Here is a 21,192-nt window from a genome sequence, read left to right on the forward strand (position 1 = left end):
TGAACACTGACTCCAGGTACAGACCTGATTTCATTACTTAAAAACAATCAAAGTATTGCACATAATACATAATGTATTAAATTATAATGCAATACTTTTAATGTGAAATAGCTCCATTAAAAACATTCATTGTCATGGTAGTGCACGTTTTAATCCAAAAGCATATTCAAATACACAGTTGAATATCCACAGAAAATAAGATTACACACTTTGTTCATATGTAACTCTTCCTCTACAATAATGACGATCACTTTCATGTTTCCTATCATTTTATTAGGGACAGACGAGCCTGAAGGACACAGCTGTGATGACCATGTTCTGTCTCTTATGGCAAAGCAGAAATATAAAACACTGGGTTCTTATCTAAAGTGTATCAAATCAGATCTCCACCATGTTGCTGCTGAGGACATCAGGTGCTGCAGTTCTTCATCTATGAAGAGAAAAAACGCACTGTTAAAGAATGTTTTGTGTTGTGTATAAAGCACAACAGATTTCAGATAGAACTGTTGTACTGTGGTCTTGGTTTATATCCTCATGGTGAAATGTACATATTTTAAGTCCCTTCTGATAAAAGTGCTGAAAGAAATACAACATTGTACAAATACATAAAATGTCTTTCTACCTCATCAGTACTATTCAAGGTGATAATCTCCCACAGACCTATTGATAACAGTCCAAATCAAGTCTTTCCACTTCTCTCAGTGTGAAAACATAATTCTATAATTAATTTGAGAACTGTTTACAACACTGATGTGTGGAGATTAAAATCATACCTAAACTGTCTAATTCACTGTAAAACTCCATGACATTCGCAGGCCATCTGTAGTTAAGGGAGCAACGCATGGAGTGATGTGTAGATTACTAGTTTGATGATGCATGAGGAGAGGCGGTGGTCGAGTGGCAGAAACTTGGACTATGGGCAGAGAAGGTCTCTGGTTCGTCTTTGGTTCGACTCCATGGAGAGACAACAAAAGTCGAACCTGGATTGATCTGTCCAAAAATCCAAGAGTCTCCCTACCCTCTCTAGTGCCCATGAGCAAGGCACCTCACTCCCCCAACATCTGCTCCCCCGAGCGCCGTACATGGTCGCTCACTGCTCTGTGTGTCCTGCACCAGATGGGTAAAAAGCAGCGATTAAATTTCCCTACCTGCATGCGTGTGCCTTTGCATGTGTTTTGGATGAATACATGGATTTTAATCTTAATCTTTTAATCTTAATCAGTTGTCTTCCAGTTGACCAGCATGAAGCTGCAGATCTCCACCATGTTGCTGCTGGGGACATCAGGAGCTGCATTAATGAGGAGCAGAAGCGTACTGTTATGAATGTTTTGTGTTGTTTATGAAGCACTACTTATTTCAGCTAGAACCGATGTACTAGGGTCTGGGTTTGTATCCTAATGGTTAAATGCACATACTTTAAATCGCTTTTGATAAAACGTGACAAAGAAATACAACATTGTACACATAGATAAAATGTCTTTCTACCTCATCTGTAATATTCAAGGTGATGATCTCCCACAGAGCTGTTGATAACAGTCCACATCAAGTCTCTCCACTTCCCTCAGTGTGAAAACATAATTATATAATTAATTGGAGAAGTGTTTACAACACTGATGTGTGGACATTATAATGTTATCACTACTGTCTAATTCACTCTACAACTCCATGACAGACTAAATAAACGATGTGAAAATAGTAATGGCGGATATACCATCCTGTATCAGAATATTGGTGAAACAGTTACTATCACATGAAACGTACACGTGTAGCGTATTGATAGTAACTCATTAAAAAAAATAATGTCACAACCAAAACAAGACTGTCGAGTTATCTTGCTTCAATCTGTTCATTAGACGTGATAAATAAACGGTAACTTTTATAACAATTACATATTACAAAAAACTTGAGGCATGTAAGCATATGATGATAGATAAAGCAATATGTTATGTTGGATAGTTTCAAGGTTACTTACCTCTAGTTCAGCACCAGCGGCTGGCCAGAAGAAGTGGAGCGATCTTCCTTGCCGCACAGGGCAAACGCAGGCAATGTGGAGACGAGCGCTTGGTCATCGAACGTTCTCTCTTCCCCGACCGCAACAGACTTGAAATTGCCTGTGCTCGGGCCCGTTAGTGCTACAACGTAGCCCTAGTTAGGGCCCGAGCACCGAAATCGGTGAGAGGACCTATTGAAATTGAAAAGATTATTATTATTATTATTTTTCTTCGCTCAGTGAATTGGCTTTTTGAGGGCTTTAACGTGCTCAAAAAGTTTCTAAAGTGTACAGTAAATTACAAATGTGCGCAAGTTTACGTTTTCTGAAGTATTTTGAAAAGGGCGTGGCAAAATGGCTCAAGAGCGCCACCTACGGAAAAGCCCCTCATTTAGCATTCACCGATCCTCAAAAAAAACATAGACTATTGTGTCTCATGACAAGATGCACAAAAAAGTCCATCAGTGCATTATGAATAACGCAGCAGGAAGCCCGCCAGTTTGACTTTAGTGGCCATTTCGGTCATATTCCATATTTTTTCTTTGATGTACTTGTCGTACAGCTTTCATCAGATCAACTTCAAATTTAGACGATCGTCATCACAACAAATTGGAGATCTAAAGTTATTGAAGGATTACGTTTTAGCAAAACCGTCTGACCGTGGTGTGGCGTTAAAGTTTGATGAAACGCCATCAAAACACAAGCTTCCATATTTCAGACATATTTTGTCCAATTGAGTCCAAACTAGACACATACGACAAGAATCGCGACCAGAAGACATCGGTGCAGAAATTGTGACTTACAATCACAGCGCCCCCTGGGGGCAACAGGAAATGTCTTGTTTTTAAGATGTGTTATGTTTTTATGTACTACTCGGAGAGCTTTCATCAGATCAACTTAAAAATTAGATGAGACTCTACAAAACAAGATGAAGATCTAAAGTTATCAATATTTAAACTTTTCATCACACCGTGTGACCGTGGTGAGGTCTCAAAGTTCGACTAAACGCCAATATAAGCAAGCTTCTGTAACTTAGACATATTTTGTCCAATCGACTCCAAACTACACATATAAGACAAGAGTCGCGACCGGAAGACATCTACCTAGAAATCATGACTTAAAAGGAAAGCGCCCCCTGGTGGCATCAGGAAATGTCTTGTTTTTGTACATCGTGCGCTTTGATTTATTTGTCGGAGAGCTTTCATCACATCAATTTAAAATTTAGACGGGTGGCATCACAACAAGATGGAGATCTAAAGTTATCAAAGAAACAACTTTTCGACACACCGTCTGACTGTGGCGGGGCGTCAAATCAGCTCACCATGACACACGAAACCGCTTAAAGGGGACATATTCGCTTTAAAGGGGACATATTATTTCCATTTCAACACAGTTGATATGGTTCCTTGGGGTCTTAATGAAATGTCTGTAAAATATTTTGGTAAAAATACCCCAAGGATAATTTAAAACAGCACCTTTTTACTCTGTCTAAAACAGACCTCCTCAGATCAACCTGCCCCCATCTTACCCCACCCCCTTTCACCCCTCTCATCCCTCCCCCTTCTCACCCCTCCCCCCTCTCATGGAGGTGTAGGACATGTGCTTGAATGTGTTCTCACTACAGAATGCATTCAACATCTATAGGGCAGATTATGGGCCTCGTGAAAATTTACGTAATCTGGGGTATTTGGAAATGGGTGTGGCAAAATGGCTCAACAGCGCCACCAACGGTGCTTTCCCTCATTTACGGAGAAACACCTCATTTAGCATTCACTGATCCGCACGAAATTGAAGACAGTTGTGTATCATCACCAGATGCACAAAAAACGCGCTCGGAGCAATATGAAAAACGCAACAGGAAGCACGCCATTTTCGATTTCGTGGCCATTTTGGTCATATTCCATAATCTTTTACTTTGATATACTTCTCGTACAGCTTTCATCACATCAACTGAAAATTTAGACGAGCGTCATCACAACAAGATGGAGATCTAAAGTTATCAAAGAAACAACTTTTCGTCACACTGTCTGACTGTGGCGGGGCGTCACATCAGCTCGCCATGACACACGAAAACGCTTTAACTTCCGTGTTCATGGGTCCATCTCCCTCAAACTACATGTGTGTATCATCAGCCCCCCTCCCTTGAAGATATTCAGATGGTTTTAAAGAATGGGCGTGGCAAAATGGCTCAACAGCGCAACCAACGGAGCTTCCCCTCATTTATGGAGAAACACCTCATTTAGAATTCACTGATCCTCACGAAATTGAAGACAGTTGTGTATCATCACCAGATGCACAAAAAACGCGCTCGGAGCAATTTGAAAAACGCAACAGGAACCCCGCCATTTTCTATTTGGACCATATTCCATGTTTTTTATTTTCAAGTACTTCTTGGAGAGCTTTCATCAGATCAACTGAAAATTTAGACGAGTGTCATCACAACAAGATGGAGATCTAAAGTTATTGAAAGATCAATTTTTCGCCACACCGTGTGACCGTGGCGAGGCGTCAAAATGTGACTAAACGCCATCAAAACACAAGCTTCTGTATCTTGGACATATTTGGTCCAATCGAGTTCAAACTACACATGTAAGACAAGAAGCGCGACCTGATGACATCAACAAAGACACCATGACTTAAAATCATAGCGCCACCTGCTGGCTACAGGAAGTGAAGCGTTTATATCGCAGCAGTGCGCAAATGCATGCAACGCTGAGACGAGCGCTTGTTATTATTATTTTTCTCTGTTTAAACTCATTGGCTTTTTGAGGGCTTTAATGTGCTCAAAAAGTTGTAGGACTTTGCAGCAAATTCGAAGGCGGCGTAAAATTACGTATTCTGGAGTATTTTGAAAAGGGCGTGGCAAAATGCCTCAAGAGCGCCACCTACGGAAAAGCCCCTCATTTAGCATTCACCGATCCTCAAAAAAAACAAAGATTATTGTGTATCATGACTAGATGCACAAAAAAGTCCATCAGTGCATTATGAATAACGCAACAGGAAGCCCGCCAGTTTGACTTTAGTGGCCATTTTGGTCATATTCCATATTTTTTCTTTGATGTACTTGTCGTACAGCTTTCATCAGATCAACTGAAAATTTAGACGAGTGTCATCACAACAAGATGGAGATCTAAAGTTATTGAAAGATCAATTTTTCGCCACACCGTGTGACCGTGGCGAGGCGTCAAAATGTGACTAAACGCCATCAAAACACAAGCTTCTGTATCTTGGACATATTTGGTCCAATCGAGTTCAAACTACACATGTACGACAAGAAGCGCGACCTGATGACATCAACAAAGACACCATGACTTAAAATCATAGCGCCACCTGCTAACTACAAGAAGTGAAGCGTTTATCTTGCAGCAGTGCGCAAATGCATGCAACGCTGAGACGAGCGCTTGGTCATCGAACGTTCTCTCTTCCCCGACCGCAACAGACTTGAAATTGCCTGTGCTCGGGCCCGTTAGTGCTACAACGTAGCCCTAGTTATTATTATTTCCCTTTGGGGGGCTTTTTCAGGGTCTAGACATGCTCAAAAAGTTATGAAACTTTGCAGGAAATTCAAGGTCTGCGGATATTTTAGTATTCTGGAGTAATTGGAATTGGGCGTGGCAAAATGGCTCTACAGCGCCCCCTGGAACCAGCCCCTAGGTTTCCACATAACGGATTTTCATCAAAATCTGGATATAGGTGTATCGTGACCAGTCATGAAAAAAAGTCTCATGGAGCATTATGAAAAACGCAACAGGAAGTCCGCCATTTTGCTTTTAGTGGCCATTTTGGCAATATCCCACATTTTTACTTTTACGTACTTGTCCCAGGGCTTTCATCAGATCAACTTCAAATTCAGATGAGTGTCATCACAACAAGATGGAGATAAAAAATGATTGAGGGATTTTTTTTTTATCACACCGTGTGACCGTGGCATGGCGTTAAAAATTGGTTACACGCCATCAAAACACGGGCATCTGTATCTCGGACATACATGTTCCAATCAAGTCCAAACTAGACATGTAAGACAAAAGTCCCCGCCTGATGACATCTATGCATAAATGATGACTTAAAACCGCAGCGCCCCCTGGTGGCAACAGGAAATGTCTTGTTTTTTGCTTGTCTTACACTTGGATGAATTTCTCCTCATCCACTGACCTCAACCATGTCAAACTGTATCAAATGGGTCCCAAGACATTGACAATGAAGACATAAGATTACCGTGACTTTTCGTCAAACGCCATATTAATGGCGGGGCATTAAAGTTCATCAACTCGCCGTGAAACACGAAATTGCTGTAACTTCAGTGTTCATGATTCTATCTCTCTCAAACTACATGTGTGTAACAACAGCCCCCCCCTGAAGATATTCATATGGTTTTAAGAAATGGGCGTGGCAAAAAAACTGACCAGCGCCCCCTATAGGGCAACCCCGGCACTACGATGGCCGACATTTATACAAATCTATCGGGACATGTGTCGTTTCATAACAAACAAAAAAATATCTTGGATAGGTATGCTTGACCAAACAGGGAGGCCGCCATTTTGGATTAAGTGGCCATTTTTTTTCCATATTCCACATTTTTACTTGATGCACTTGTCCCAGGGCTTTCATCAGATTAACTTCAAATTAAGATCAGTGCCATCACAACAAGATGGAGATAAAAAGTGATTAAGAGATTGACCTTTCGTCACACCGTGTGACCGTGGCGTGGCGTCTTGAGTTTGATTAAACGCCATCAAAACACAAGGTTCTGTATCTCGGAATTACATTGTCCAATCGAGTCCAAACTAGACATGTAAGACAAGGGTGCCATCCTGATGACATCTACACAGAAATTATGACTTGAAATTACAGCGCCCCCTGGTGGCTACAGGAAGTGACATGTTTTATACTTTGATGAACTGCTCCTGGCTGATTTACAATATACAGCTCAAATCAGATCAGTCAAGTCATTAGATCATGGTCAGAATTGTGACGTTTCCTCAAACCGTGTAAACATTGATGTGCGGCGAAGGATTTTCCTTCGCCAAAGGACACGATGTTATCATAACTCCACTGTGCATTGTCCTATCACTACAAAACTTCTGTCACATGGTCAGAGTCCAAGCCTGAACAGCTCTATGTGTCAATATTTCCTCAGTGTCATAGCGCCACCTACTGATTCGCCAGGAAACAGGAAGTACTTTGTTAATCCACTCTGCATTATCCAACCGGCTCCAAACTACTGACCTATGATCACAATCCTGAATAGAACAGCTCCATATATGAATATTAGTTCAGGATCATAGCGCCACCTATTGATCAGTGTGAAAATTAAGTTGCGGAAACATTGTCCAATTGACACAAAATTTCTCACGCTACATCAGAGCGCCTACTTGAACAGATCTATATGTCTGTGCGTAATAATAGTGATGGCGCCACCTACTGGCAAACCTACTGCCGCAGAGCGCAAAACGCATGCAACGTGGAGAAGTGCATGCTCGATCGATGATGTGCGCTTGGTCATCGATCGCTCTCTCCACCGACCGCAACAGGCTTCAACGTGCGGGTGCTCGGGCCCGCAAGTGCTACAACGTAGCCCTAGTTGTATTTGAATTTTTTAACACACACTCCTGGTTGTCTGCGGTTGTTATGACAATGAGCCGACAGCACATCTGGTCCTTCACTAAATTTGTCCCTTGCAATATGAGATCCGTACGCACGCATATAAGTTTGGAACGTGGACTTGTTGTCCTTAACCGAAAGGCGTGTATCTCGCAGAAATAAAATGCCTTTTTTAATTGTTAGCAATAATATTCCTGTAAAACCTTGTTTGGACTGTAACTTGTATAGTACAGTGTATAGTGATGAAAATAGTGATTTTAGAACAGACATTTTATCTCTACACTTAATGGGCTTCATACTTCTTTATAGGATCCTTGAGTAAATCAGTGTTTTGTGATGTTGGGCTATATTCATTAAATGTCTTTGACATGTTACCTCAAGTAAGTGGCCAGTCAGTGGCCTCCACAAGATCTCTATACGATCCATGTTGACGAGACCAGTCTCCAAGAGCTTTGCCACCGCAAAAAGAGACGGCTCCTAAAACACAGACAGAAAATTGAAACTGTCGGTGAACACTGCTTGAATTCATATGTATAGGCTGTGAGCAAGTTTATTAACATGTTCCTTTAAGTCAAGTGCAAGGAGTGCATTCCCAGGCAGCACAATGTTAAAAGTTCTTAAAAAGTAAAGAGAATTATCACTTCTCAAGATGATTTCAGCAAAGCAAAATTATGCACTATACAAAGTTTAACTTAATACTGAAATACACTTAGTCTTTACCTTGTTGTTTCCATAAGCCATTTCCATGGCTTCCAGTGAGAGTGAACACAGAGCATTGATCAGGTGATGCAAGGACACATCATCTAGGTATCTGGATTACACAAAAAATAAATCTTCTATACAGATGGACTTAGATGTTTAACAGGAAACACTGTTCTTTTTTAGAGCACAGTAGTTATTCTTTAGTTTACTCCAATACTTTCTTAAATAAATGAACAAATCTTTAAAAAATATTAAAATTAATGTTTGTTCATTCATTAAACTGCTTTGAAAAGAGACTTACAAATATTTGTATTCACCAGATATGAATCACAGCACAGTCAATATTTCTATTTAGATTAATGATTAGACTTTTTGTTTGTTTTCACAGATAAAGCACTGGTCCTTACTGGGAGCTCTCAAAAAGTCTGGACAGGATGTTGGAGATGACGGGCAGGTCTGTCATCACTGCTGTGGTCAGCACCTGTTGAGGTAAAAGAAACAAACACAAACTCAACAATTAGCTCATCGGCAACAATGAGATGAGAAACTCACAGTGTAATGCATGTTAGGTTTCTAAAAAACACTCACTGTGCTGGGTCCCTCCACAGCTCGGCCGGGCTTCAGGGCACCGCCCACCCCCGGCTTCAGTCCCAGGATCCAGACCAAATGCTGGGTGAGAAAAGTGAGAAGCTACATCAAGGAAACTACATGAAGATAACTACATCAACATAATAATAAATAAAAAAAAGTACACTGAAATACTGGTGGATAAGGCTAATTAAATCAGGAGCAATATAAATAGAAGTCTAAACCTCCTCTTGTCTATTTCATATAAAAGTACAAACTAAATAAAAGCTTCAGAACAGGTCAAGTAAGATGTTTTGACATCTTGTTTATACTGAAACTACTTTCAGACAGGCACTAAACTGTGGATGGTCTCATGAGGGGATGTATGTGAGACGCACAAAAGTCAGTTCCTCCAGAGTTTCTACTGCCAGAACCTTACTAATAACTCTGAATGAGCCCATCTGAAAATACAGAAGGATATAATCTGAGGGATTCATGAGCGAGTGTGCACGCTGTTGACAATTCTAGCACATTACGGACACAAAAAAGGAAAAGAAAAAAAATATCTCAGGATTAAAAAAAGGGGCCAAACACGGAGAAGACACTGATAAAGATGTGAGTTTATAATCTCTGCGGTGGAATTTAGACGTTAAATCCTAACTCCTGCTGCACCCATTGCCTGAACTCTCAACAGAAGATTTTGCTGTTGTTGTTAACGGGTCTGAGCTAGAATCTCCTGCTGTGCTGTTCATGTGTGAAAGGCAAACTCCGGACAAAGTACAGACCCAATTGTACGTACAATTGTTCATGTCTTACATTTTCCCAAATTACCGCAGGGAGTGCACATATCTGAGAGAGACAATGGAGTGTCTAATCTGTCTTCTCTAGTTAGATAAAGATGTGTGCATTCATGTATGTGTTGACTGTAGTACCTGCAGTGTAGCCAGTACCAACTGCCAGGACGTGCCGAGCACCGCCCCGTGGCAGTGTGCGAGGTTCAACAGGGTTCGCATACACTGGATGTTCTTTGCCGTCAGCTGCAAACACAGATACAAACAGTTAGGCTATATTTTAGTGCACAAGCCACCTGGAAGTTAGGTACTTCTCCACACCAAGGTGAAATAGAAGACCAGTAGTAAATGTCAATTGTAACCACAGTGTGTTTATAACTGTGTGTGCATGTGTGTCCTTACCATCACCGTGCCCTGGGGTTGGGCGTTGAGCGGCTGCCCCACAGCCACCACCTGCTGATGAGATTCACTGGAGGGGCTGATAATCTGCACAGTCTGGCCCTGGATGGAGTAGGCTGCATGGAATACACACACACACACACACACACACACACACACAGGAGTCAAGTCTTTCTATGAGAGCCAGAACTACACACAAACTGGTTTTGTAACAAGCTTACGACATGCAAGAAAAGCTTCCTTAATTAATGCCAAGGCAAACATCCATCACAAGTTGAGACCCAATTTGCAGACTTTATCTCTACAAGCTAATATGCAAATAGTGAAGGTCTAAGTGGTTAATTTGAGAGCAGCTGTGTGTGTGTGTGTGTGTGTGTGTGCGCGAGTGCGTGTGTGTGAGATTGCAAGTGTGTGTCTACATTCCCCAGACACATTCTCCTTGGTGTTCCTAATTAGGAGCCAAAGTGAAAAGTTATGGATTAATGCAATAACAGCAGGGCTATAGGGACGGGCAGGGTGCCAGCAGTTTACATGCTAAGCTCAGTTTAACAGAATGCACGTCGAACCATATGGGAGACGAGAGGTGCTCATTAATTGAACATGAATATACATGACCAGAGGCCATTCTCAGGGCTGAGAGAGGGAACGGGAAAGGGTGGGTGTATTAGCATTATGTTTTGTTCTGTCATGATGCAGAAATACAACACTTAGGCCTGAATAGTTTTTAATGTTTCCCAGAAAAGAAGAGAGAAAGAGAGAGACAAGTGGAGTCTGTGTATATATATAGGGCATTTGTTTAAGTGTATGAGGCGGCTGAGGCACTTCAGGTACTGTTGGAGAGAAGGACTCTCTTCGCCACAGACTTTGCCATTAAAACAAAAACTAGAAGCCAGTTCCCCTCGACTCGGCTCATCTGGGATATATCTGTTTTTTTCCGTGTGTGTAGGGGCAATGAGGTACTTTGTAAATCTTTGGTTATCTATCCAGAACGGTACCTTTACTGGAGAGGTTGGCGGCATTGCAGCTTAGATGAGTCAGAGCATAGTGCGGCGGCAGTGAGGCCTTGCAGATGGCTGTGATGAAGGCATCTCGTGGCGTCACCAGTCCCAGACGACCACACAGCGAGGCCATGGTCAGCTCCGCCTTCAGGATGTTCTCAGTTGCTGTCTCGTCAGTGCTGAGGGACAAGAGGAAAAGGAGGATGGAAGACAGTGTGGTCTGATACTCATATTACAGCTGTAATATTTTTCGGGATGTATGATTTCAATCATCATTAAAGGAAGATATCATTATCTGTAATTATCTATGTTTTGGGGGAAATTTGCCCCGACTTGAAACCCTGATGTGAACAAGTCACATGACTGCTGACTACAGAGAACACATCTATCAGAAGGCAACAGGCAGATTTACCTTGCGTCCAGCAGCAGAGAGAGAGCAGCCAGTAGACCACACCAACAGGCACTGACCATCTCCTCCCACACCAAGTGGGCTCCTGACACACAAACACAAAATTAATGATATATCTTTTTTTTTTTTTTTTTAAAGGTAAAGTCACAGAGGCACTATCATGGCCCCCAGGGGTCATGATAGTTTTTTCAACAAGTGGCAATCTATGTGCAGTTTCCCCATTGGTTTGTGAACCAATTTAGAGGTTGTGAGTTTGGAATTTTGTCCGGTGCCATCTTGTTTTTCTGGAAGCAGTAGTAACCATATTTGCAGGAGGGGGTTGAGCCTCCGAAGCTTAAATAAATAATCAATCAATCAAACTTGGGATTGAGGCCATAAGCTCCAAATGAAAATGTTAACTGATGCTATAAATCAAGTGAGAATAAGATAACATTTCTCTTAGATTTTTAATACTCATTTTCGTTTTTGATAACAGTGGAGTCGCCCTCTGCTGGTCATTCAAGAAAATAGTGTCTGTGTCCCTTTTTTTTTTTTATAGTCTTTGGTTCTCACCCCAAATCTTAAAAGGTTTGGTAATTATGCAGTTAAGTAAAAATACAACCGATTGTAATTTCTACTTAAGATCTTGCTTTTGAGAGAGATGCTGTATCTCTTATTGATTCATACAGTTAATATCTTTAACACACCACGCTAATGTAACTCTTAATTAAATTTAGTATATACCCTCCTCTGAACATTACACTGCATTACGAGAGCTTGCTCGTCTGCCGCCTGACTCTGGGCCTCTTGCTCTTTCTCACCAGGTTGTGGCTGCCACTTCTGGTCAGGGTTAGCCTCCCTGAATTCAGCGGCCACCCCCTCCTCCACAGCCAGTTCTCTCTCTATCATGGAAGTAATGCCTCTGACCAGGTCCAGCAGGGCACTGAAGGCCACAGACATGGCGTAGCCCTCAGGGATGGACGGAGGCTCCACCTTATCCAGCATCTCTAGACTGGTGGAGGAAATAAAAGAGGGACAGGACAAAAGATATAATGGTGAAGTGGGTATATGGGCTAGACTCAACAGAATTTAATGAATTAATTGTTAAGACTTTAGTATGACTTTTTTTTTAAAAGAAAAACTGTATTTTTGCTTAGCCATAAATATCCTGTCCTGTGTGTTGATGGGTTACACCAGTTACTACATTTAAACACCACCGTCGCCTACAGTAATTACTCGAGTATGCCAGATACTGTTGGACAAGACAATTTAGAGAACACCTCCCTTTGTTACGGGAAGGCCTCTGGCAAACGTAACTCTCAGAATTTTAGACCTCGCTTTCCTGTGAAATAGCAAAGACTAATTACAGCAGTGTTTTCACTCTTACAGCAGGTTAAAGACCTTGAACATCTGTGGTTTGAAAAACATTTTGTTCTGCTGAATCACTGCTTCCAGGGTGAAACTAACTTAGTTACTAAACTGCAAACTCCATATACCCATTAGAACCACAGAGGTGGTGTTTCCTTCAACTTAACATATTAATTTGTTCTCTCTTTCTAAAGTCTTAAATTACACATGAAAGACAATGAATGAGGACGGGCAGAGAGGTGAATTGTTAAGTATGTGTGGAATCATGACTTACTAAGTGGCCTTGGCACTTCCCTGGACACTAACAGTCATGAGGGGGATCCAGGTACCACGGTATTCAAATGCAGCCTGGGTTGTCAGGTTGCCGCCGACTCCTCCTGTCCCTGTGCCGCCCTGTGCGGTGCCCTGGGCCCCTGAACCAGAGGCTCCTTAACATAAAGTAAGATGAAATGAGTCAAACCATTATAAAAACATAGAACACAAAATATCCACAACATCTTCATGACTTTCTCCGGATATTATTATCCGGAGGGGTCTGTATGTCAGGACGCAAATGTCTGAGTTTCCTGACATTGTTCCCGATGGTCCTGGCAGCCCCTAGTAAAAACTCTGCAGTAGAAAGATGTCAGGAGTTGTTGTCTGAAACCAGAATTATTGTACCTGTACAAAAATGTGCATTTCATATTAAATTATTTTCCTTTTCAATTGGTATATGTATTGAGTGTTGTATTTTATTATCAAGATCTGAATTTCAGGTGCATCTGAACACGTTTCTTTGAAATCTACAGACCTTCATGATCATCTGATACAGAATATTCAGGAGGTGAACATCAGTGAACTGACCAGCAGGTGCATTGACGACAGGAGTGTTGCCTGCATTTGGGACAATGAAGAGGGACTGGATGAAGGAGCCCAGGGCATTGACGATGTCTCTGAATACCTTGGTGGAGTGCTGCTTCATGTCATATGACTGGCAGAATGAACTGGAAAGGAAAACAACACAGAACATTTGACAAAGTCGCAGTTAGAAACTGGATATTTGGGTGTTTATGAAGTTCCCCTTCAGAACTATACTGTAAAGAGTGCAATTTTAAAGCCATCTCAGAGTTTGTTGGACTTGTTCAGGCTCAGACCTACGTTATTAGACCTTGCTCAGCTTTCATTAGGTTTGGCTGTGTATATATAAGCTGCTAGCATGCTAATGTGCTAACGTTGATCAATTTTTGAACATGTAAATAAACCCCTCATTTTATGGAACAAAAAATGTCTTCAAAACATTTCATGGCAATCTAAGACCATAAAACTCTTATTCCTGGAACCAAAGTGATGGCATGGCTAAAAATGAACGTAGAGATTGCAAACATACAGATAATTTATGTTATTTGTATTATAGTGGAACGTGTTTGTGACATTCTCAAGTTGTGTAGCTCATTGACTAAAAGGTGTATTTTCGTTATTGAGTGTTTTAGATCTTAATATTTCTCACCGTAATAAATGTGGCTGCACGCACAGCCTGTGGACTGATTCTACGGCCACTGCTCTAAGCCACTGTGGCTTCTCACCGTCCAGAAACTTCACCAGTAGAGACAAAAAAATCTCACACTCAGTCACCTGCAAAACAAACACATACAGATCAGACTGGGGCAGAGTAGTGGCCTGTTCTATAGCAAGACTGTCCCGTTACTGGAAAACTGCCTCTGGCAACATCCCTTATTCCTTTCAGGCTTTGATGAAGGTGTTGACTGGACACTCCTCTTGACATGGGCAAAAAGACAGATTTCTCACTCAGGGTTTGATACAAAAATCACTAAATAAAAACCGCTGCAGTGCTGAATTAATCAGATGCAACAATGCCCATTGAGGTACATGGAGCAGAACTAAGACAAAAAGTACAGCTACGCTAATCCAATGCTAATCAGACCAAATCAAGTAAGTGTATCAGCTCTGTTCTGGGGAAAATCCCTTGCTCATAAACCATCCATCAGGCAGCAGCTCTGGCCGGTCGACCATCACGCAGATCGGTTCCTCACCAGTAGGGTGTAGAAGTGCTTGATGAGGACTGACACTACACGCAGGAGCCTCATGCAGATGGGAAAGTACGGTTTCTCCACAGGTGCCGGCGAGGCAGCACTGCTGCTGCCCTGGCGGAACTTGATGTTGGGGGAGAAGAGCTTGATCACAAGTGGACACACTCGTTCCTTCAACAGGAAACTGAACTCCTGGTGCTGGATATGGAACAGAGAGAGAGGGACGTTTAGATCAGTTTGAGATTCAAAGACAACACAACGGTTACAAAACATTGGTTTCACTACACAATCCCTGACATTAAGATATTTAAAATATACAAGAAATAATAATCAGAAATATCTGATTAATTAAAAATAATGAGTAGGTCTGTATTTTTATTATACATCTATTCTTGCAGTTTGTACAATAGGTAGATTCCTTATCTAATAACACCACAACAAACATGGTACACAGTACATACCTGTAAGAATACCCCTGGGAAATCATTGAGAACAGACTCCAGCAGCTCCAGGCCAAATGTCCGTGTCATCTCTGTCATCCCTACTAGCCAGTAGGGGGCATCAGCGTTGACAAGCTGGCACAAGTCCTGCACAGAGGCACAGAGCAGCATTCACAACAATGGAATGGATTGTTATGTCCTACACTCATCACAGTGGTTGAAACAGTGCAGTAACAGAGTTCTGCTGTCAGAACATCCTCATCACACAAAAGTATAGTGTGGGTGAGGAATGATGAGGGACTTGAGGACAACGGACCTTTGACTTTGTGCAGATTCAATTTAAAAGCATAGATTCAAGAAATTACAAGGTAGTGATGAATATTTTTAGCAGAAATGGGAGCTACTCTGATTCTGTAATCCACTCACGATGAGCTCATGAGCCACGTTTTCAAAGCCAGCTCAGATAAGGGTTTTACACCGAGGCCAATGAAAGGAGAATGTAATGCTGTGTTGAAGGCTGTTGCCCCCTTGTGGGCTTACCTGGAACAGCATGTATGCATCTTTAGCACTGGGTCTCAGGGTACTAACAGACCGTCTGTTGGTGTTTCCCTGGACTGGAGGAGGATGCTCCACAATGCCTGAGGAGGAGGGGGTAATCATTGTAGGAATTTAAGAAATGTATTGATAGTACAAAAGTAAAGCAGTTTTGTTAACAGAGTCATAGTCAGATCAGACTACAGATTAAACTTCAGTGTATAGAAGGAAATAACAGCCACCTTTTATTCTATTAAATAGGAGATAGAACTTAAACTTGTGAATCCTTACACACTCAGTAGTCTCTATGTAGATGAGATCAGGATGTCTGAAGTCCCATGAAGATGAAGTCAAACTTCCCATTTCTGAATATTTTGTATGCACTGACTCACTGAACTTCCATCACTATATACACGGTTCAGACCTGGTTGATAATGTCCCGAGTGACCCAATCACAAGGGTTTTTAACGCCAAGTTCAGGAACATGGTCTGAGATCTGATCACTCAGACCACATTTGAACATGGTCTGGACTTTTTACTGTGTGAACACGTATCTGTCCTGGGCTAAATATGAGAACCCCCCCACCCAGCACACGCACTCTCATCTGTACTCATATTGGTTGAAATTTAAATACATTTCTTGTTCTTCGCGTAAAGACGTAGTGTTTAATTTATTCTGAGCGGGAAATTGAGATGGGATCACAAGTGGTCACAGGAGACACGTTCAGGATGCATTCAGGTGTGAACTGAAGAACCTAATGTTGTCCACTTGGGATCGGATCTCTCAGGACAGATGCTAATACCAGGATTATATCCTCTCCCCATTTCATCCGAAACTAGCTCCAGCCTCCAACCTTTGAAACGCTCGTCCTCTGCCACCATCCTTTCGAACACCACAGTGACGACCTGCCTGACAGTGGCGGCCGCTGTGTTGTTGGTGATGGGGTCCTTGGTGAAGTGGAGACGGAAGCACAGCACAATGGCCTGGATAGACAAGAGCAGGAGTGGAACATAAAATGCATTGTGTGAACACAGTGGGACAGTTTGATAGATCTTGTAATTTGGCACCGTGTTACAAAGCTGCACATTCCATATTAAATACACGAGTCCACCAGTACAGTACAAAGGAATAGATTCAACGGAGTGGTGCATGTAAAGAGTTGTGAGATTTAGGAGTTTGTTGGCCTGGTACCTTGGAAAGTACTTCATCATGTACAACTGTGTTGGTGGTCAGCAGGACGAGGACCGTCTGCAGAAGTTTCAGCTCCTCCAAACCATTTTCCATCAGCTGCCACAACATGTTGATGATGTTCCCCGCTGCTCCCTGTTACACACACAAAAAAATAATTATATTACAGTACTCACGGAGATTTATAGTTGAACATCAGGGGGCAATATCACAGTCACAGGCTTTTAATAGACAAAAAGCAATGAGAAATCCACCTCAGGTCACACACACAGTTTATAATCCCAGACATGCACAAAAACACACTTGAGGGAGATGCTGGTGCTGCCTGCTCCAGGGGTCACACCAATTTTTGCTGCCAGTTGATATTATGTCACTTGATGCTGACTTTAAGTGACGTGGTGTCTCCTTTCTTGGGTCAAGCTGTCTTGTTGACTGACTGGCTGGAGACACAGGAGTAATATATACAAGTTTGGTTTGTGTCCATGTTAGGACTGCAACCAACATCTCATTTCAATGAAGACTAAAATGTATTTTTTGTGTCAGGGTTAACCCCCATTAAGCATTAATAAATAAAAAAATCAAGGAGACTAATGAACCAAACGATAATAAATTTACAGTTAAAAAAAATAATAATCTGAAAATTCTAACGTTAGAGAGAATGGAACACTGATAATGGATTAATCACGGAAACAATTGCGTGATTATCAAATTGATTACTTATGGTTTTCCATCCGGAGATTTTATTTTTAGCTACACGTACAAGGCATGTGGGTTAGGCATGTGTCCCTGTTCAAAGAGTTTAAGCTTCATTACCACTCCCAAACATTCCTACAGGCGTTGAGATGCAATTTGTGCATGATTTGCTTCATCACTGACTCCGTTACTGAATTTTATTGAATCAACCAAGGAAACAAAATGACATCAACTATCCACCAAGATCTCTCTCCGTCTGAGATGTTTCTCTGCAGTGAAACCTCAAGGATCAATACTACAGTAGTGTGAGGCCCTTACGTAGCTATTAAACCTTCAGAGTTGCTGTTAAAGTGGCATAAACATATATAAATATTTTTTAACTACATTTCATATATTTTTCTGTGTGATTGTTAATCAATTATTATAAGGTTTTGAACTTTTGAAACAAAGAAAAATGTGAAGATTTTAAATTGGGCCCTTTCTTTTTAAATGAGCTTCTGATATGGTCCACTGCATGAATTAGTCATGATGATTAGCTGCTACCCAAATGTGCATGATATCGACTGAAGTGAAGAAAGACGGTGGTTCAAAAAATTTCACAGCACAGCCCGTCATGTCACACTTCTCTTGTGAGAGTATTTATTCTGGGAGTGAGCACTTAGGCTCCCCCACCAAAGGCAGGAGCTTTGAAACGTATGTAAGCCTAATTAAAAAAATTCCCTGACATCCGAATGTGGAGAGCCTGGGATGGCTCAATAAAGCTTTTAATAACAGTCTTTTTATGGTGTATTAACAAGGCGCTTGTGCTGAAGCTCCAGGGTACCAACTTTGAAACAGCTCTGATCTCTGGTCTGACTCCAGTTGTTTGAAAGGTTCAAGACCTCTTTACTTATCAAGTGAAAATTATGTAGAACCACACGGATGTTTGAGAAATTATAACCGTTACACATGTCCTGAGATGGACACCTTGCTGCATGTAATTCTCACGAGCTGCTAGGTTCGGGCTAAACTACTGGAGCATCCTAGGTCCAATTTTCTAGGCCAATGGTTTCACAGAACACACAAACTCTATAGATGACCCAACGAAAAAAATCTAAAATATGGACACACCTGCAGTGAGCAATACATTATATTGATGAGCTGCACTGATCTGTATTGATCTGAATGAGCCAGCCTAAGGTGGTAGGTTAACGGCAATTTGCAAGCAGATGTGCACAGAATGATTCTTTAGGAACATTGAGGTCAATGTCAATATGTACATATTTGATAGTTCAAGAATTGGTATGCAGGAGTCAGTTCAATTGATAACTGATTGAAAAACAGTGGCCCGGTACTAAGTGTGACTATCCATAAGATACAAATAATGCCATTATTTGATTTAGATAAAGCTAATATAGCTGGAAAAAACAAAGATCTATTCTCAATGATTAGTGGATTTTATCATTTCATGCGTTGGTGCGTGCGTGTGTATAACAAGACAAAATAATCTGATAATTTACCATTAAGAAAGGGTTTTCCTGTTTAAAACCACAACCTTCACTCAGGGGCAAGAATCAGTCTTTCAACTTATAATAAATAGTTATGTAAAATCCATTTGACTGATGTGAACATTTATTTTTATTGCAGTTTATCATCCAGCATTGTCTGAAGATGTTTTCTCTGCATTCATGTTCTTAAGAAATTAAATTCTCAAATTACTCAAATTTAGCATATCACACAACTTATTGGTAGATGACTTTATGCAAAATGACATACGTACAAGTAAGTACTAGTCAAGCATGTAAGGGTGTTGGAGATGAGAGGAAGTGCTCTGAGGAGAGATGCACTGATTACATTCAGCAACTCAACCAGAAATGCATTTCCTTCTGGACTACACAGGAAAATCATTTCCCAAAGGACAAAGGTATAGACTTGGCTCTCAGAAGATGATAATCACAGGGTCAGACATATATACACATTCTGACTCAAGCTATAGAGCAACATATTTTGTTGCTATGAAAGTATTTACAGTGTTTTACAACCATGAATCAAGAAAGGCCTCAAAGTGTTTTATATTTCCAATTACAACTCTCTGTGTAATTTTTTTCTAATACCATATTCCATTCAGCAGATCATAATGTTTTGCATGTACATAAGTAAACTATGAACATAGGCCTCAGGGTGCTGCATTTATACATCAGAGTTAATTTAAAATACCGAGCCAGCTCACTGTCCTCACCTCAGATACCACTTCATGGGACATGAGTCTCTGGATGGCAGCCAGACACAGCTGGGTGATCTTTTGCTCTTTGGTGCCACAGCCCATCAGGAAAGGCTGCACCACCTCTGAGCTGTTCTCCTTCAGAGCTGCAGGGACACAGATAAGGATAAATGTCACAAAGCATTTTCTGGATATGTGTATACAGATCTATTTTGGGAATAAAACCACATTTCATTTCAGTATTTAGTATATAAGCTGTCATTTGCTTTGCTAAAATAAAATGCCTTACAATGAATGTGAAATAAAAACAAAATGTTGCACGGCGTTCAAAGAATCCTTTTTTTTTCCTGAAACCTTTTGATTCATAAAAAAAAAGACTGCTTGACATACAATACGCCTACTCACATACTAATCAATCCATTTGCAACTCTTTCAATCCTACTAACTGTTTCTTCTAATCAGTGTTGCAAATACTGTTATATTGCTGATGTTCTCAGTTACAAGTGGCATATATTGCACCTCTGTCATTCCTGAGAGAGGGATCCTAACATTTGGCTCTCGTTGAGGTTTCTACGTTTTTCCCCTTTAAATTTTTATTGTTGTAGTTTTTCCTACTCTTGTTGAGGGTTAAGAACAGAGGTTGTCGCCCCTTGTTAAGCCCTATTAGACAAATTGTGATTTGTGAATCTGGGCTATACAAATAATATTTGATCGATTGATACATTTTGCAAAAAAGATCATCCCATTACTTTTACTCTAAGATATGAGATGTATTATTTGTACTATATTTAAATCAATAACATTATTATTATTATTAGTTGACATTAGTTAATGTAAAGACTATTAAATGAAAGTGTACTTTTTGTACATGTGGTCCGTCAAAACAGAACACAGTGAACAGGATTCAGTCTCTTCAATGATTCAGATGTGCACAACAACTTTCGGAATCTTTTTTCTAACAACAAGCAAACATAGACAACAACTGCTGCAGTGAATAACAGTGCAGCTACTGTGGGGGCAGCTGGAGCTGGACAGTCGTCAGTGGAATTCAGAAAATGTTGGATTTGTGTCAACTCTGCAAATGTTACAAAAAGCAGGAATTTGTTTATCAAGGCAGAACGGACACTTTTTCCTATTCAAGTGATGAGAGACCAGTCGACTTGAAACTGCTCTATAGCCTCAATCAGGGCAACTAACAAACAAAGCTGAGGCCTGAACACTAATATGCATGAATATGCAGCTCTTTGTTATCTTATAGTTCAATGCGTGAGTAACCAATATGACGTTCTTACTGTAAGATGTGCA

The 21,192-nt window shown here is 41.0% G+C and overlaps 1 protein-coding gene and 1 long non-coding RNA gene across 3 annotated transcripts in view; both read right to left on the minus strand.

Annotated features, from left to right (window-relative positions):
- Positions 1-21,192, minus strand: part of mon2 (MON2 homolog, regulator of endosome-to-Golgi trafficking) — a 48,610-nt gene that overhangs the window by 17,446 nt on the left and 9,972 nt on the right. For both annotated transcript variants that reach the window (XM_062389354.1, XM_062389355.1), the window contains exons 3-20: positions 19,906-20,033; positions 16,998-17,129; positions 16,660-16,789; positions 15,812-15,909; positions 15,293-15,418; positions 14,835-15,029; positions 14,291-14,415; positions 13,648-13,787; positions 13,079-13,232; positions 12,258-12,448; positions 11,461-11,542; positions 11,046-11,227; positions 10,054-10,166; positions 9,793-9,897; positions 8,882-8,962; positions 8,701-8,774; positions 8,312-8,402; positions 7,967-8,068 (exon numbers count right to left, since the gene is read on the minus strand). In XM_062389354.1, the coding sequence (XP_062245338.1) occupies positions 7,967-8,068; positions 8,312-8,402; positions 8,701-8,774; positions 8,882-8,962; positions 9,793-9,897; positions 10,054-10,166; positions 11,046-11,227; positions 11,461-11,542; positions 12,258-12,448; positions 13,079-13,232; positions 13,648-13,787; positions 14,291-14,415; positions 14,835-15,029; positions 15,293-15,418; positions 15,812-15,909; positions 16,660-16,789; positions 16,998-17,129; positions 19,906-20,033 (2,249 nt within the window). The remainder of the gene's footprint in view (positions 1-7,966; positions 8,069-8,311; positions 8,403-8,700; positions 8,775-8,881; positions 8,963-9,792; positions 9,898-10,053; positions 10,167-11,045; positions 11,228-11,460; positions 11,543-12,257; positions 12,449-13,078; positions 13,233-13,647; positions 13,788-14,290; positions 14,416-14,834; positions 15,030-15,292; positions 15,419-15,811; positions 15,910-16,659; positions 16,790-16,997; positions 17,130-19,905; positions 20,034-21,192) is intronic.
- Positions 136-1,712, minus strand: LOC133955446 (uncharacterized). The gene is made up of 3 exons (XR_009920881.1): positions 1,486-1,712; positions 1,149-1,288; positions 136-430 (listed from the first exon to the last, which is right to left on the minus strand). It is a non-coding gene; the product is annotated as an uncharacterized LOC133955446 (long non-coding RNA).

Source organism: Platichthys flesus, chromosome 6, assembly GCF_949316205.1.
Source record: "Platichthys flesus chromosome 6, fPlaFle2.1, whole genome shotgun sequence".
Taxonomy (NCBI): Eukaryota; Metazoa; Chordata; class Actinopteri; order Pleuronectiformes; family Pleuronectidae; genus Platichthys; species Platichthys flesus.